The 19,243-nt window shown below is 39.4% G+C and overlaps 1 protein-coding gene across 7 annotated transcripts in view; it reads left to right on the forward strand.

Moving 5' to 3' along the window:
- The window catches only part of Ift88 (intraflagellar transport 88), a 141,551-nt gene that overhangs the window by 119,674 nt on the left and 2,634 nt on the right, over positions 1 to 19,243 (forward strand). For 6 of the 7 annotated variants that reach the window (XM_010633791.2, XM_010633795.2, XM_033759938.1 and 3 more), the window contains one exon: positions 4,533 to 4,599. In XM_010633791.2, coding sequence (XP_010632093.1) covers positions 4,533 to 4,599 — 67 coding nt within the window. Of the gene's footprint in view, positions 1 to 2,038; positions 2,129 to 4,532; positions 4,600 to 19,243 lie in introns of those variants that run through there. The other variant, XM_010633796.3, reaches the window with a different exon arrangement.

A 19,243-nucleotide genomic window follows, 5' to 3' on the forward strand; every position in this document is an offset into this window, starting at 1 on the left:
GACTTGAACAGTGGTGAGCTCTGTGATCTGAAATGGACATTACCTTCAGGACCTCATTGCCACGCATTCTCTAAAATGAGGATAGTTGTTATAGATTAGTACTTCTCATACTAGCTGTGGTGAAGCTATTTTTTCCACTGACATTACTAGAAAAATTATAGTGCAGTTGGAAACCAGACAAGTCACATCACTGTAAACACATGAAGACCCTGGCCCCCATGCTCAGGTTTCTGTGCCCCAGGATGGGGTGGGCCCTTCTGGGCCAGCAGTGGTTTCCACACACTTTGGACAGCCATGTTCTGCAGGAGCTGTCAGATTCAGTCCCTCTAATGGTTCTCATTTTACTCTTCTAATCCCAGAAGAGTAGTATGTGATGTTTATGGATATGTATTCATGTGGACAAGTAGATTTAAAGGTGGGAAAATACTCATTTTCTTTCTTCATTTATTTAATTTGCCCCATTATTTTATTTATATTAATTTGCATTTTACATTAATTTTACATTTATTTGCTCCTCTATTCTGTACCTTCTCTATTTTTTCCCTAAGAATTGGTATTTTTTCAAAATATGAATACCATGTTATTTTGAAACAATAAATATTCTTTTTTAAAATTTAGGCAAATTATGTAAATGATTCTTAATTCAAATAAAAATGTATAAAGAAGTGAAATAGAGCTTTTTTTTAACAAGTTTTATAAAAATACTTACAGTCTTTAACTTCCCACTTAGCATAATAACAGAAAATGCTGTCCTTTTCAGTAAATACAGATTACTGTCATTATTGGGTTCTATATTCCTTTTTATGGTTGTCACATTCCACTTGGGTTTTTTTGTTTGTTTGTTTGTTTGTTTGTTTGTTTTTTCGGTACCAGGGATTGAACTCAGGACCTTCCATTTCCAAGTCGTGTGCAGTGCCACTTGGCTAAATCCCTGGGTCCAGTCTCCTTCCATTTTAACATTGATGTGATGAGAATAATTTTTGTTCATCACTGTTTCATTGTGTTCTATCTTGTCTGTTCACAACTCCAAGTGAGTACAAATTTCTATAAGCTTTATTAAGTATTGAAACTCTGAAAAGGTAGGATATTTCTTATATTCTAAACCTGATATACCACATGGTAACAATTTCACTATGACTGCATTCAGCAAGCATTGACCGTGCTCCTAAAATATGCCTGGCCGTGTGCTAGATCCGAGGTGGACGATGCATCCAGTGTGTCTTAGTTACTTTTCCTGTTGCCAAGACAGAATAACTGACACCCACAAGTTAAAAGAGGAAAGGTTTACTTCAGCTTAGAGTAGAAGTTTCAGTTGATAGTCATCTGACTTTCTAAGATAGGTGGTATGGCAGAGGGCCATTGCAGAGGAGAAAGTCTGTGGTATGGCAAAGCAAGAAGGCAGAAGGCAGCAAGCAGCAAGCAACACCAGCAGCAAACCTTCTTTCTGTCCCTTATATTCTATCCAGGCTACCCATCTTTCAGGGAGGTTGCATTCATACCCAAGGCACCTTTATTCCTAGCTTGGCAACCTTAATCCCAGCATCACACCCTTAATCCCAGCCTTAATCATACACCCTATATCTAGCTAGCTCTGAAAAGCCCCACCTATGACTGCAGGAGGCTTCTGGGGGACATTCAGATGCAAGCCATAACAAAGTGTGTCAGTGTAAGATAGGACCCTGATCCTCCAGGGTGTGGCCTAGTGGCAGAAGAGCTACAGGAAGCTGTCCATGCCCTAGGTCCCCTGGGGAGCCACGGTCAATCATGGTGCATGGAGCTCAGCTGCAAACCTTACTTTGCACTGGCTCCTTCTAAATCAGTTTTGATTTTTGTATGTATTTGTTTTCATAGTTTTATGTTCCCTTTGTCTATAAGGTTCCCCAAACTCTGTAGACCTCTGGCCTCACCACTTCTGGGCCATCTTTTCACTTTTCGCCCAGGCAAGATCTACAATATGTTATCCACACTGTATCTTTATTTTCTCACTTCTCAGGTGCCCTTCAGGCCATCCTAACCTTCATCCCTTTTGTTCACACAGTAGGCATCATTAAGATTAGTTGCCCAGCTGGATGTGGTGGCACACGCCTGTAATCCCAGCACTTGGGAGGCTGAGGCAGGAGGATCACTGTGAGTTCAAGACCAGCCTCGGCTACATAGTGAGTTCCAGGTCAGTCTCGCCTACATAGTGAGACCCTGTCTCCAAAAAAAAAAAAAAAGATTAGTTACCTGCATGTAAATAAATATAATGGCTCCTCTAGTTTTCACGCTGCCTGACCTAATGCAGCTGTGTTTGTGGCCTCTGTAACACCCGCTCCTGGTTTCCTTCCATTCCTCTGGGCTCCACCTGGGCCACCTGACAAGACAAGACCAGTTCGCAGGCCAGTCCTGAAATCCCTGGGGAGGTCCTGGAGTCTGACTGGTTGCTGGACAGATTGTTCTGTGTGTGGCTCTTATGGCTTGAGGGCTTTACTGTACTTTATTTCTGCTAAAGAAGAACTTTGGTTCAGACTGGAAACACTGCTCATCAGACCTCTACCCTGTAAATGGCATAAGAGATGAACCATTAAATGAAGCTAGATAATGCCTATTTCTTTGAGAACCTTATCAAACCAATATTTTGGTTTAACTTTTGAAGTTGCTATCTCTGTAACTTCTGCACATTGCAGAAGTTCTTATAGCAGGTAGTACATGATGTTCATTCATTGATCTTTGAGTATAGAGAAGCGCTGGATTGCAGAAGCAGATGGAGCACCACATTGTGCTCACAGTGAGATGGCAAGAGAGACAGAGGAGCCAGCAGAGCAGGCCCTGAGCACAGATGCCCAGTGCAAGACTGCACTGGGAGAGGGGGCTTGGCTACCTGGGAGGCAAGAGGAAGATGCAGGGGACAAGGAGAAACGTGGCACTTCTGCTGGGCAGGCATGGCGCCACTAAGCTAAATCCACGGCCCCTGCTGTGCCTCTGATTCGCAAATTACACAGGACAAACAGCTGTCAAAAGAAGATAGGCATGGACACTGAGCCTGCTGAGGAGCCCTAGGAAGGTGTTGATAGGCAGGAGCCCTGGGATCAGTGTGCTCTTGGCATTTTTCCAGAGCCCAAGTGTTGGTTAGGAAGCTACCCAGGCTTAGGTGTCTCTTGATAAGTTGGAGGAGCTGGGGATTTAGCTCAGTGGTTTCACCACCTGCCTTGCAAGCACAAGGACCTGAGTTTGATCCCTGGTACCCAAAACAAACAAAACAAAAAAAACCCTGATAAACTGATGCATTGGCTACAAGGGCTTTGGGGCTCTGATGGGGCTGGGAAATGGTAAATGACTGATACTTAAACTCTTATTTTGTTCCATTTTTGTTTGTTTGTTTGTTTGTTTGTTTTTGGTACTGGGGATCGAACTGGGGTCCTTGCGCTTGCAAGGCAGGCGGTGGAACCACTGAGCTAAATCCTGGGCCCTTGTTACATCTTTTTAAGAGTTTCTTTTGTCTATGAAAGTGAGGAGAGTTTTGAGGGAGGTAATTTTTTCTTTTTAATAAGAAAACTTGGCTATGTTTATGTAATGTTTGAAAGTCCTCAGTTTTAGGAGAGTACAGTATTTCATTTTACAGAAATAAGCCTTGAACTATTGAAAGGAATTTTTTTCCTTCTTAAAAGACTGGTGCCTAACCTCAACCATGACTTGATAATTTATAAGTGTTTGGGAAGTATTCAGGGTTGCAGGAGTAAATAATTTGCCCTTTGAACTAAATATTAAGCTATATTATTCATGATATAAATAAAATATCTACATTAAGAAGTTTTAACTCAATTATAAATATATTTATCCAAAGCTGTTTATCTCTATTCACTAACCACCCTTTATCTCTGTAAATCAACCACTTTACATGTGAAAATATGACAGTGTACCTTGCAGGCAGATCCCGTGTTAACACAAAAATCTGACACTCAGACAACACAGAAGAACCATACAATATAGAAAGAAATCTAAAAATATCAGTTTGGAGATATTGCTTATGCTTTGAAGGTGGGTTTTCATCTAAGAAAGTAAATTGTTGGACAAATTGTAGGTACTTTGTGAGATTTTTATAGTGCTTTTATTATTGAAATTGAATTTCAAAAACCAGCTTCCTTTTTCTATTATTATTCTCTAATAGATCAGATCTAACTATTATAGATTAGGAGTAAGACAGGAGTTTTTGTAGATTTCTTTGACCTCTCCCTTAGACTATTATGTTTTAGGCCTGAGGCTTCACATCAAGAAAATACTGTTTGATTTTTGAATTGTATAATCATTTTTTGTGTGTGTAATTTCTGAATGAAAATGTCATTTGTACATTTTGTAAGGGTCTTGGATGGCAGGCTTTGAACCCTTTCCTTCCAGATCAAGTTCATCTTTTTTTCCTGAAGAATCAACTCAGATGATGATGAATTAGTTCTAAGGGTTACTAGTAATGTTAGATCTAGCATTCAACCTTTAGTTAGAGCCAGCTTTGAAGCAATAACGATTATTTTTGTAAATCTGTTTTCTTATTGCTCTAGCGCATAAAGTCGGGCAGAGATGGCAGTGGGAGCTCCCGTGGCAAAAGAGAGGGAAGTGCTGGCAGTGGTAAGTGTTTCGTGCCCTGCAAGACTGGCCTTGCGATGTCTAGAAACATCTTAAAGTGATCCAGTGTCCTTCATGTGTTTGTGTTATACACAGTAAAACCTCACTTACTCTAATTTGGCAAGCAGTTGTTCTGATATGTATATGAATGTTTGTAAGTATATCATATTTTATTTCTAAATAATATAGCCATTGCTACTAATTGATTAATCAAGTAGGACAGATTATCATACATGAACATACCAATGAGGTTTTACTCTGTTACATTTTTAAATTTTCCATTTGAAGGAAGTACCATGAGAAGTAGGATGGTCTCACAGAATGCTTTAGTCTGACTTAGTGTAGACCCAGTGACAATCTAGGTATCAGAAAACATGGTTCGGGTCTCAGTCCCGATCCTGGCAGCATACACATCTGGTCCAGCCATGTACAATGTAGGTTTTAGGTGATTCTAAAGTCCTTGACTCTGACTCCACATAGAATCATTCTTATTAAGATGCTTTACTAAGTTTTCATCCCTTTTTCCCATCAACCAAAAATCTACCTTCTTTCTGTGCTTCAGATGAGTAGCATAAGTTAAAGTTAGTCAAAATTTGGTGGTTTAAAAGAGGCTGATTGAAAAAATAAATACTAAGTTGGGATCCATAAATACATTCTCTCCTGTCTATACACAGCACCATTCACACTTGTTACCTGGCTCCATGGACCTGCATAGCTCCTTTCTGTGATGGCTGTCAGTGACCTAGAAAAAGGACAAAGAAAAAGCTCTTATTTCAGGTCTCACTTCCATTCATTCACAGCACTTACTGGATGATACTGAATACCAGACACAATGCGAAGTGTGCGGACTGGGGGATAAGGAAGACATGGTCCCTGCATGCAAGGAAATGAGAATCTAGTTGGAAAGATAAATACAAAAGTTTTTGATGCTGCTAGTAGGGCTTCCCTGGCCTTAGATATGTGTGAGTGTTTTCTAACTTTCCTAGGGCTTGGAGGAGCTCTGTTTTGCAACATTCGTTTATGCAGCTACAGGATCAGTGGCATCTAGTTCTAACCAGACAGATAAATTCCTTAAGGGCCAGTCCAGCTTTACCTATAAAGCTCCCACTCCTGGTCTGCTCACCCTAAGCCACAGGAACCAGGACCCAGAATCTGAGAAATTAGCGGAAGCAGCATTGAACTGAGTCCCAGGAGTACCAATGACAGCCCTGTGAGGGAGCAATGTTCCTACTTCCTTAATTTCCCACAGTCCTAACAGACGCTGCTGTCTCCTTGTTGCCCCCAGCTCCAGACATCTTCTGCCTCATTCCCTCCCGCAACTCCTGCTGTAATGAATCCATTTGACCATATGGGGTTAGATCAATTTGAGTCTTGGATCTTAGAGATCTGGCCCAACAGTTCTTCATTAGCCAGAGACAACCACACAGGTCCCCATCTCCTCATCGAAAACATCTTGGGTCTGGTAGGTTGTAGAATTTAAAATGTTTTGAAGTGTAGAAAAGTAGTATAGCATATTTGCCATAGATCTTGTGATATCCTTGCATAAAACCTCAAAGTCAAACATTTTATTCATTCATTGTCATACATGAAAATCCACACTAAGGTGCAATAATGACCAGAAATAGCCTCAAATCAAATCTAACTTTGTGCCCAGGAAGTTCACATGTTGCCCCCTGAAAACCAAGTTTTCAGAGCTTTTTAGAATTTGGAATTGCAGATGAGAGATTATGAATCTATAACAAAAATGTTAACTGTGAGGAAGTCAGAAGACAAGGCATTATGCATCAATTAAAGAAAACTTATGCAGTTCCCCAGATCAGCTTGATGCTGCTTGCTCCTAGGAAGCAGGAAAAAATGTGATATGCACTCTTTTAAAGCTGGGTGCCCCTATAATGTGTGATTGTTGTGAGCAATTCTTAGGGACATAGTAATTACACGTTAAAATTGAAGATCAGTTTCATCACCCTCCAAGGATGCTACATTTCCTTATTAAAATCTTATGTTCAGAATAACCAGGCAGTTCCTTTCCAAAGTCAGCAACTGAAATCTCCCTGGAGCTGTGTGGTAGGGGGTGAGGAGGATGATAAGGACTTGAGCCCAAGGGAGGTGAAGAGCCCCTTTCACCAAGGAAGCTCTGATGTCTCCTCTCAGAAACATCAGATGGGCCAAAATGTGCCTGGAGGCTATCAAGGTCCAAATTTTCTGACAGGAAGAATTACTCGGCCTCCCTGGTGGCCCTTCCTGGAGTACTCTAAATCTGAGATAACTAAAAGCAAAGGCTTCCCCCAGGGTGGGGTAGGTCTGAAGACTGGGCTTGTGATACCTGTGTCAGGGGCAGAGGCCTTTCTGCTGAAAAGTCAGCTCTTGCCTAGGCCTCCCCACTGCTACTCCTTCAGTTTTAATTAGTTTTTCCTTCTCCCATCCAGCCTGTTTCAGGCCAACACAAATAGCCCTGGTGTACAAGTGAGCTTTATTCTCACATGTGTGGATTTCCCAGCAGACACTCTGTGCTGCTGAGACATTTTCCAGCAGGGTTTCGTGTTGCTTGGTTCCTTGGTAATGAACAAGTCCTTCCCAGTGTCCTTGCTTGCTGATTTCCCCTCCTGCCATTTTTCTTTTGTTCCTGATTTCCTGACACCTCTGGTGTGTGGTGTCACTTCCTCCTGCTCTTGAGCATGGAGGCTTTGGTTGGTGGCACTGCTGGTTCCACCCACACTTGCCCAGCATTCGTGTTCTTGGCCTCCTTTTCTCTACTCCCCAGCACAGGCACACCAAGACTGGCCTGGCTTGGAAGTTTGGGTGAACCAGGCTGTGGCAACCTTCTCCCTTCTCCTTCCTTTTGCCTTGGGGACCCTGTCAGGGGACCCTGTAGCCTACTGTGACTATACCTCTGTCCTCACAGTGATGTCTCCTGGGAGTTCTGTGGAGAGTAGTCCCTTATTCCTTCCCATTCCCCATTTATATATTATTACCAGTACTGGTGAGATAATATCAAGAATCAGTAGAACAAAGTATTCTTGAAAAGGCTGTTACCTTATCACCACGGCCAAACTCCCAAGGTGTGACAGCCTTAAGCCACTCAGCTGTGGCCTCACAGCCCGGTGCTGTCATCTCAGAGGTGTCACCTTGGTGTCACTGAGGTGCAATACACATTATAGGCACAGCTCATGCAGCTGGCCCTACACTGCTGGACCCTTCCTGGATGCTACATAAATGTAGTTATTACTGTCATTACTTGAAAAGAAAAGTACATGGTTTAGAATTTCATTATCTATTCCAGGGTTTTCAGTACTTTATGTTTACAGAATTAGCTTAAAATGAAGTGAACTTATTTCAACTACTTTAAGTAAAAATGTATTGCTCTTTTAAAAGCAGAATTTTAGGATCATGTTTTAGCAACTCAAAGCTAAACATCAGTCCATCAAGTGAGAAAAAATAAAGTCACACTGAAAGTCAACATCAAAATAAGAACTATATTCTGCAATTTCCCAGACTTGATAAATGACAGTATTTATGTTCTCCTTGGATAAGCTGAGACAGAGAGAGCCTTGTTCTTGTCTGTTGTGTTAGCTGTAGTTGAAAGGCCAGTAAGTCTGCTGAACACATCTACTTCTCATGTGTGTCTGTCCTCAAGATGCAAGTGTGCCTGCAGATTGGTGTTTTCTACCTTGGCGTGATAGTGGCTTTCTGTGACTTGAGTATTGGTTATTAAATCTTCATTTTAAATTTCCTTTTAATTTACTCTGTATGATTTTTAATGGCTTTCTGCATTCTTGAGCGTGATTTTTATGATGTCTTAAGCACAGACTTTTCCTCTGAAAATGTCTTAGTTTTACACTGAAAATAATTTTATGATGAAAGTCAGGATACTATGACTCAGTGAACAGAAATTCACTTTACAATCAACTTTCTAAGGCACGTGTCTTTTATAGAGCACATTGTAATCCAGTTTTTAAAATTGTTTTAAGATCGTAGTCCAAGGACAAATGGGTTCTTTGGCTAAAATACCTTTCTGTGGTTTCACTGAGCCTTCACGGTATCGCAGAGTGAAAAAGTCATGCCCTGTGTCCACAAAGAAAAGACACAAGTGCCACTGTCAAGGAGAAGGTACTCAAAAGAGGCCTCTACCCCTAAACTCAAAGCCAGTGAGAACACAGACAGGAGACAGCTTGGAAAGACAAGGCTGGGTGCTCTCACTGCCTCAAGTGTCATTCTTGTCAACTTGAGTATACCTCATCCTGGAGAAGTAGAGCATAGATTTGGTGGACACCCTAATGTCTGACCACCTTGCATCATGTATGCACAAAGGCAGCCTTCTCAGCAATCAGTATTAAAGATAGTCTATAGCACGCCATCACCAAAACATTCTCAGGATTAGAATCCAGAAGAAATCTACCAGACATTGTGGCACACACCTGTAGTCCCAGCTAATCAAGGAGCTAAGCAGGAGGATCACAAGTTCATGGCTAGCCTGAGCAACTAGAAAGGCACAGGCTCCACTTTTTTAAAATTTTTGTTATAGGACTAAGGATGTGGCTCTCCAATACTGCAGAAAAAAAAAGAGAGTGAGGGAGGAATAGGAAGGAACGAGAGGATGGAGGAAGGAAATTTGCACATCAGTGCACTCTGCTAGTCTACTCTGCCAGTGTCACTGATCTGATCCAGTGACTCTAAGCCACAGGTAGGCACACTTTTTCAGTAAAAAGCCAGATAGTAGATAGGAAAGGACAAGGACCACAATGTCTTTCTGTTGAGACAGTTCCTTTTTGTTGTTGTATCACGAGAGCAATTATAGACAGTATGTAAGTGAATAAAATTTGAGTGTGCCACTGAAGTTTTGGACACTGAAATGTGAATACCATATAATTTTCATGTGCCATAAAATATTCTTTGCTTGAATGTGCAGATCATTCTTAGCTTGCTGGATGTAAAAAAAAATGTGTGCACCAGGTTAGGCCCACAGACCAATTTGCCAATCCCTGCTTTGAACCAAATTTTCCATAAATATTCTTGGCAATAAGAAGTGGGACCAAGGAATTAACCTTGTGATCAAAGCACTGGTTATGGCTGTCTGATCAAGTGATGAAGTGAAGAATAAAATTCTATGTCAGTGAGGTCATTTTAAAGCCACCTTAACTGTTTGAAACTCAACCGCCCCTAAACCTGTCAGCACACCTAACACCAAGTGTGTGCAGCACACTCCTTCCCTCTGGCCCTCCACCAGTGCTCTGTGTCGGACGTCACTGGATCAGTCCATGGCCTGGTAGTCAGTGTCTTGGACCATCTGCCAACTCTTCTCATCCTAAGTAAGCTCAGGCAAGTTACTGGGTCCTTGTCACAGTTTCCTCATCAGTAAATTGAGAGTGAAAATAGGACCTACCATTAGGGTTATTGAGAGGAGAAGAGCTCATGCAGGAAAAGCTCTTAAAAGTTCTTGGCACAGCAAGCACTCAGGGGTGGTGTGGGCACTCTAATTCCTGTGTGACAAAGGAGCACATGGCACAGCTGAAATCTTAGTCCACCCTAACACCTGTGTTACATCTTGCCACTGCCGTCACCTGACCTTGAATTTGTTATTCTTGTTGCTTTTCCTAACAGTGCCAGACATGTGCATGTAAGTGAATATACCTCTGGCTTACTAAATAGTTTAATTTTTTAAATGAAAATACTAGATATTATATATAGAAATGACTTTTGGTTATTGAAACTACTGATTTAGAAAGCTGAATATTCCAGTAATTCTGTTAGTCAAAACATTTGGAGTATTCTTCATTTTATTTGACTTTTGAAGACTTAGATTCTAAACTACAAATTTAAAAGTGGCACAGTGAGATTGATCAATGTATTTAATTCTGTGCCGAGGATGTACCTGGCATGGATTTAAATTTGCTGCAAGCTAATTACCTTTTCTTTGTTTAAGTGGTCACTCTGTCTATCCATCCTTCATGCCCCTTAACACATAAGCATCTTTAAATAATGTGTCCTTGATCCCAAGTAGAACTAAGAGTGTATGAATTGATCAAAATTTAACACTTTCTGATGGGTAAAAAATATTGTGAAATTCCTCTTTTGGATGACAGAGGCAAATTACTAAAAGTACAGAAAATCAAATCTAAAATTTTACAAATAATACATATATGTACACATGTATGCATGTATCTGTAAAATACATATACAAAGGTTAATATTTTACATTTACCTGTGTGTGTACAAACATACACACAAATACATTTTATCAATCAGTTCTTGCCTTTTTCCTTTTCTACCTTTCTCTCTTTTTCAAAAGGTAAGCGTTTGTCAATTTCGGACTGTGGTAGGTGTTCAAAATACTAGTATCTTTTCAGCCTCTCCTCTCATGTCCTCTTTTTATTTTTTTGGTTTTTTTTTAATTTTTTTTTTTTTATTTTTTGAGACAGGGTCTTGCCTATATAGTTCAGGCTGGCCTTGAACTCACTGTAATCCTCCTGCCTCAGCCACCATACCCAGCTCCTCCAATATCTTCTTTATATGCTAGGTATCATTTATAGCATTTCAGATGCAAGTATGATAAAAATATGGTAAATCAGTTGCCTCCTTTCCTTACATCTTCACTGAATCCCTCCATAGTCCCCCTCCCCTGTTGCAGTGGCTGTCAGGAACACCTCTTCCAGTTTTGATCTCTCTGTCAGCTGTTTTGCTGGCAATAATACAACTGGATCAATAAAAGGAGGGCTGTAGGGTGGAGTCAAACTGAAAATTACAGCTGTAACAGTGTAAGAAAGAGCTGAAATTCTCCGAGTTAGACTCAGTCCCAGCGACAGTACTTGTAGAATTACATGAGGATGGTATGAGCAGAGCCAAGGAGGCCATCATCACTTTCTTAGATGGTGCGGCTGAGAGGTCATGATGGCATGCTGCCCCTAAATCTTGGAAAGGGACAGTAACAAAGGAAGATCAGCTGCCTCCTAACAAGAGGATAGGCCATTTCTGAGTCAGGCTTACAGAGTACCTTAAAGTAAATTAGATAATAGATTTATTCCAAAGGTCTCAAAGGCGCCATTCATTTGCTTCTAGGTATAAACAGAAATCTCCTCATTCTTATGGAATGAAATTAGTTTATTATTAGTTTCATCTCAGTAGATGCTGAATTAAATATCATCTTGGGTATGAAAGAGACAACAAAAAATTTTTTAATTATGGCACAGTCCTATAATTCTAGCAGTCAGGCTAAAGCAAGAGAATCACAGGTTCCAACCCAGCCTGGGCAATTTAATATCTTAGCAGTACCCTGTCTCAAAATAAAAATAAGTGAAAGGACTACAGATAGATGTAGCTCAGTCAGAAGGCTGTGGTTTCAATCCCCTGTACCAGGGTTGGGGAGGGGACAATGATAGGCTTCCTAGTTTAAGGGAGGGGGGATATTAAAGAATTATTGACTAATTGGGGCTTGATGACAGAAAAGCCAGTGGGTTTTTCAGCAAATATAGTGTTGCTATCCCTAAAGAAAGTGGTCCCAGTCCAAAATGAGAAACAATCATGCTTCAGTGATTTAATGATTGCAAAGAGGTCAAAAGGAGGATATAAATTTTCCTCTTTCACGTGGTGGTAAAATGTGCAGCCTCATCAATAATTGAAGAAATGTTAACCTATAAATTAGCAATGATTTTGTTTTAAATGATAATTCTCAAGGATGAGATGAACTGAGCATTCATTATAAACTGAATGTCCCCAGTGGGGCTGTTAAGTAGTAGACCTTTCTGGGATGTTTCATAACATTCATCAAGTCCATTAAAATATCCATATCCTCTAATAGTAACTTATTTTAAAGAAATAATCAGATTCAGATAAAGAAGTACATACATACATTTTGATCACATTATTTATGGTCCAAAACATTACAAATAAAGTAAAAGTCCAATTGGAAATAATTCCAAGTGTAATTATGTTCTCCGCAGCTGCATCACACTGTGGTAGCTATGGCAGGCCCTGTGTCCTCCTCGGGGTGAGAGCTGGCATCAGGCATCCTGAGATGATCTTAAAAGGAGATTACATTGCCACTGGGAGGCCCAAAGGGTTAGATCAACTAACATAACTTCCAGAGATGGCATAGTTTCCAAGAAACAATCTTAGTAGCAACTAGAATGCAATGAGTAATAGTAATAATAGTAGCTATGTGATTTTCTTTTTACTTTTCTCTAAATAAAATGTTTATTCAGAAATGTAAAAAAGTCAATAAAAGGAAAAAATGCAAGAAATGCAGATATTGTTATTGGATCTTTAAAATGTGTTATAAGTATCATGGAAATTATAATAAATGTTTAAGATTAAAGTCAGGGGCCAGGGATTTAGCTCAGAAGCACTGCGCTTGCCTTCCAAGCTCAAGGTCCTGAATTCAATCCCTGGTACCAGAAAAAAAAAGCCTTCCACAGACTGTAAATTCCCTAAAGGGAGTGGCCATGTCCACTTTTTCTCTGCCAGGTGTAAGTTGTTGAGCAGATACACAGTTAATACTCAGTAGAATTTAAAATATCATAGATGGGGCCAGGGATTTAGCTCTGTGGTTCCGCCGCCTGCCTCACAAGCACAAGGACCCAAGTTTGAGCCCTGGTACCAAACAAAACAAAACAAAACAAAAACAAAAAAAACTATAGATGGTGTTAAAGATACAAATAAAATATATACATTTTTCTCATTTTCATTACTCAAGTAAATGTACTATACACTTCATTTTTAAAAGTCATTGATTTTAATCAATAAATTCAAACCCTTTGCTCATTTTTAGTTGGATTATTTTGTTGTTGAGTTTTAGGAGTTCTTTTTATACTCTGGGTATAAATTCCTCTGAGATATAAGCTGCGCAAAGATTTTCTCCCATTCCATAGGCTATTGATCAACTCTGTTGATTATTTCCTTTGCTACACAGAAGTTTGATATTCTCTCATTTGTCTATTTTGCTTTTGTTATGTGTGCTTTTGGTATCATAGCCAAGAAACAATCCTTTAAACCAGTGTCATGATGGCTTTCCACTGTTTTCTTCTAGGAGTGTCTTACTTTTATATCTTACAATTAGGTCTTTTCCCCCTTTTGAGTTATCTTTTGTAAATGTGTAAGGGGAGAATCCAGTCTCATCCTTTGGCACATGGATATCTGGTTTCCTAGCACTGTTGGTTAAAAAGATTTTCTTCTCCTACTGTGTGACCTTGGCACCTGTCAGAGATTGTTTGACCACATACATTGGTGGGCTTTCTGTTCTGTCCTCCTGTATCCTGGTCTTGATAATAACACCACACTGCTTGATACTGCACCTTTATAATAGGCTTTACAAACAGGAAGTGCACAGCTTCCAGCTTTGTTTTTCTATTTATTTTTTTCTTTTTATTGAGTTTATTGGTACATTTTAGGTATGCAGTACAGTTACATTCATTATTGGGATCTTGTAGCTTTACATGACAGGACTTGGTTCTCATTTTTTCCCCTTGTCCCTGCCCTCCCTTCACTCCCTCCTCCCCTCCCCATTTACAAATACTTTATTTCCATGTTTTCATTTTCTCACATTTTTTTCTTTTCCGTTATTCCCTTTCCCTTACCCTTCCCACTTTCCCTTCACCTTTAGCCCTTTTCTTCCTATTTCACATTGTTAATTATCTCACTAGGATCTTGTGTACTATTATAGTTTTTCACACCAGAGAAACTGTTCAGTATTTACACATGTGTGACTTATTTATTTCACTTAGGAGTATATCCTCAATATGTATCCATTTTCCTATGAATGACTCTAATTTCTCATTCTTTATGGCTGAGTAGTGTTCCATTTTATAGAAAAACCACATCTTCTTTATTCAGTCTCCAACTGATGAGCAAATGGACTGTTTCCAAGTTTTAGCTATTACAAACTGTGCTGCTATGAACATGGGTGTGCATATATCACTGTGATATGATTCTTTTAATTCTTTTGGAAAGATACCCAGCAGAGGGATGGCTGGGTCAAATGGAACCTCTAGTCCCAACTCTTTGAGGTATCTCCATGTTGATTTCCATAGTGGTTGCATCAGTCTACACTCCCCAGCTTTGTTTTTCTTTCTTAAGATTGTTTTGACTCTTGAGATTGTCCTTTGTTATTCTCTGGTTTTTTAGGTGATTTTTTTTTTCAGCACTGGGGATTGAACCAGGACTTTTGCACTCTTTATTTTTTTATTTAGAGATAGGGTCTTATAAAGTGACTAAGTTGCCCAAGCAGGACTGGAACTTCTGATCCTCCTGCCTAGGCTTCCCAGGGTGTTCAGATTACAGGCATTCAGCACCCAATCCAGCAGGGTGTGTTTTTTTCTATTTCTGAAAAAAATGCCATTGAAATTTTGATAGATTAATTTTCTAGATTGCTTTGGATGGTATAGATATTTTAACAGTATAAAAATTTCCAACTCATACACCAGATGCCTTTCCATTTATTTATGTCATATTTAATTTCTTTTGGCAATATTTTATAGTTTTGATATGTGTGTCTTTTACCTCCCTGGTTTCTTTTATTCCTGAATATTTTATTCTTTTGGAGTTGAGGATATAGATCACTGATACAGCGCTTGTCCAGCACATGAAACATCCTGGTTTTGATCCCTAGTACCATATATATATATAGGTTTTGTTTTTGTTTTGTTTGCAGTGGTGGGGTATTGAACTGAGGGCCTTTGCACTGAGTTACATTACCAGTGAGACAGGATCTCACTAAGTCACTGAGTTTCACAGGTTGGACTGAAATTTGTGCTCCTCCACCCTCAGCTTCCTAGAGAGATACAGGTATATGGCACCACACCCAGCTTCTTTAGCAGTTCTTATCCTTATCAGGAAGATCTAGTGGTGATGACTCAGCTTTTGCTTACCTTAAAGATCTCTTATTTGTTAAGGACAGTTTTGTTGCATCTAGTGTTCTTGGTGGCAGGGTTTTTTCTTTCTGCAATTTGTATGGTTCCATTCCCTGGGGGTCTGTGATGTTTCTTTTCAGAAGTCTGCTGATAATCTTTTGGAAGCTTTCTTTTGGTGGTAAATCATTTTCTCTTGCTACTTTCAAGATTGTTTTGACCTTTGAGGGTCTGATTGTAATTGATCTCAGCATGAGTCTTCTTAGGTTTATCACAGTTGGAGATCTTAGAACTTCTTGGGTTTGGATCCTCATTGCTTCCTCAGCCTAGAGAAATTTTCAGCCATAATTTCTTTAAATAATCTCTTTGCCCATTCTGGCTATCTGCTTCTCCTTCTAGGATTCTCATTCTCATATGCATTGCTTCACTTGATGATGTCATATAAGCCCCTTAGGCCTCTTCACCTTCACTTTTGTCCTTTTGATTTGATAATTTTAAATGACTTTTCAGTTCTCTTGTTCTTCAGCTTAATCAAGTCTACTGCTAATCCTAGTAAATTTTAAGTTGTTATTATTTTCTTCAGCAACAGAATTTCTATTTGGATCTTTTTCATAGTACCCGTCTCTTTATTAATATTCTCCCTTATTTTCATTCATCACTTTCCTGATTTTATTTGGTTGGTTATGAGCTTCTTTTATAGCCCAGTGAGCTTCTTAAAGATGATTATGTTGAATTCTTTGTCAGATAATCCATAGATTTTCATTTCTTTGTGTTGATTCCTGAAGATTTATTTTGCTTCTTTGATTGAGTCATTTTCGTTTTTTTGTTTTTTTTTTTTTTTTGGCTCCGGGGATCAAACATGGGCTCTTGCGCTTGCAAGGCGAGTGGCAGAACCACTGTACCAAATCCCTGGCCCGCCTATTCTTTTATCTATTTATTCCTTCTTGTGATGGAATAGAAAAACCATCTCTCCAAGTTCTTTTGGACTGGTTTTTTGCGGGAGACCTTCACAGGCATCCTGTCTAGAGATTATGAAGGCCTCTAAAGCTTCTCTGGACTGTATAGATGTAATTTCCAATTAGAAGAGTTAGCTGGTTTCACTTGCTCTCTGTGGTGTCTGTCTGTGATGCTGTAGGATCTCTGACACTGGACAAGAAACTAGGATCACTCTGTTCTCTCCAACCCCCTATGTGCAAGGCATGCTGGTTCCCTGGGTGAACTCTTGAGTCAAATGAGATAGATACCAGTTCATTAGCAGCAACACAAAATGCAGAACATTGGACATAACATTCCACTTTTTTCTTTCCCTTCCAAAGGAAAATCCATAAGCTCCTGACCGTAGTGAGCTGTGCTGGCATTTGTCTGTGGTATTCTAGCCTACAGCAAGCCACAGAGCTCTGTTTTGTTCTTAGCAGCCTCCAAGTACCCAAAATATGCCAGTTCCTCACTGGGACTCAGAGACAGGTAAGACAGAAGCCAATCCCCTGAGCAGTTCCCCCAAAAGTCAGATATTGGCTGTACATTCCATTCTTCCCTTTTCCTCCCACGGGAGAAGCTATGACTTGACCTTTTTGTCCCATGCCAGCTTGGATGAAGAGCTGACATACTTTGAATAAAAGGGCTTTTCTTACCTTAGCCAACTTTGAGGTTGCTTGGATATTCTAATTTCCAAAGTAGTTTCTGGAGTTCTCAAAAAAGCTTTTGGAACAGATGTTAAATCAGTGTCTCTGGGAGAATGAAGTGTCTCCCCTCTTTTGCTATCTTCCTGACTACATATTTGTGTGTGTGTGTGTGTGTGTGTGCGCACACACACGTTAGGTAGGGAATTCACATGTGCTGAATGCAAGCTCTATCATTAAGCTCCATCCCCAATCCCCTGACTAGAAAATGTTAAGTCTTTTGATATATACTACCAAATTTCTCTCAGAAACCTTCTTTCTTTCTCTTGATAACTTGATACTTCTGATTTTAATAGGCAAAATTTAAATTTTGCATTTAGAATCTTAGAATTATTTGACTTTAAATTATGTAACATTCTATACATAAAAAAGAAAGCATATAATACATTTGTTATAAGGCTATTAAAAGTAAAAAGTTTTGTTTTGTTTTTGGTACCAGGGATTGAACTTGGGACCTTGCACTTGCAAGGCAGGCTGCAGAACCACTGAGCTAAATCCCTGGCCCAAAAATAAAAAGTAATGAAGCCATTATAAAACATTATAACAAGAACATCCAATTCCTGTCTCTCCCACCTATGTAATCTTGCCCAGTCCATTTCCACTTCCCCACATCTACTCTGTTTGATAGTTTACAGACTTTCAGTTTTGTATTTTTGCATTTCCTCTATGTTAGTCAGCTTTCCATCTCTATCATGAAAATACCTGAGAGAAATTAATTGAGAAAGGATTTATTATGGCTCACAGTTCCAGAGGTTTCAGTCCATGGTTGGCTCACTCCATTGCTTTCAGGCTCGTTGCAAGGCAGAAACATCATGGCAGAAGAAACAGTATGGCAGAAGAAAACTGCTCACTTCATGAGGCACCCAGGAAGCAGACAGGGAGCCAAAGAGGAAGGAGCTAGAGACCAGATACAGTTTCAAGGTTTATGGGAACCCACTCCCATCAACTAGATCTTACCTCCTAAATTTCCATTACCTCTGAACAATAATCAGGTTATGAATGTCATCAGGTTATGATGAAATTAGAGCCCTCATGATCTAATCACCTTCCAGAGGGCCCACCCCTGAACACTCCTGCATTGGGGCCCAAGCCCTCAACACAGAAACTTTGACATTTCAGCCAGGTGTGGTGGTGCACACCTATAATCCCAGCACTCAGAAGGCTGAGGCAGGAGGATTGCTGTGAGTTCGAGACCAGCCCAGGCTATATAGTGAGTTCCAGGTCAGTCTCAACTACATAGTGAGACCCTGTCTCAAAAAACTGAAAAGAAAAAGAGAGAGAGAGACATTTCATATCTAAACCATAACACTTGTGTTTTCATATATAGTGTTTCATATGTGAACAACTTATTTAATCTTGCTTGATTTTGAGCTTTCTCATAAAAGTATCATTCAGTATATGGTGTTCTTTTTTTCACTTTAAATTTCTAAGGTTAAGTAAAGATAAACTATATTTACTGGCCATTTGTATTGTTTGAGAATTATCTTTCTGTACTTCAATACAGACATTCTCTTTTTCTGATATAAATAAATTTCAAGATTCATTCTTACTCTAAATTACATCATTTTAAGAGTTTCCTCTTTAAAATATTAAAAGTTTCATTTGGAAGTTTTATTGCTATTTGAAATATCTCAACCCATTTATTATATTTATTATATAACTTCCCTCTAGGAAATAGCAAGTATTGTTTCTTAAGTACTAATTTTAAAAGGCTATCATTTTATTATTTAAGCATTAAACTCACACACCCTTACAAATGCTTATTGATCCATTTGTGCCTACCCACATATTGTATTATTACCTCATGAAAGTTGATTAAAAATGGTGAATGATAGCATTCACAATATACCCCATTGTGTTTGTAATGAAAAGTCTTTGAAACTGTATTATGGGGAGGAGTGATAGAGGTTGAAAATGATCAAAATATGTTATATGTATGTATGAATCTGCCAAAATAAAACCTATTAATTAATCTATATAACCAACATACGCTAATAAAAAAGATGTGGGGAAAACTATTATAAGTTAGGCATGGTAGCACACACCTGTAATTCTAACTTCTCTGGAGGCTCAGGCAAGAGGATCACAAATTCCAGGCCAACAGAGCAAGACCCTATCAAAAAAAAAAAAAAA

This window comes from Fukomys damarensis, unplaced genomic scaffold (genome assembly GCF_012274545.1).
Source record: "Fukomys damarensis isolate Sample0158 unplaced genomic scaffold, DMR_v1.0_HiC HiC_scaffold_38, whole genome shotgun sequence".
NCBI classification, from domain to species: domain Eukaryota; kingdom Metazoa; phylum Chordata; class Mammalia; order Rodentia; family Bathyergidae; genus Fukomys; species Fukomys damarensis.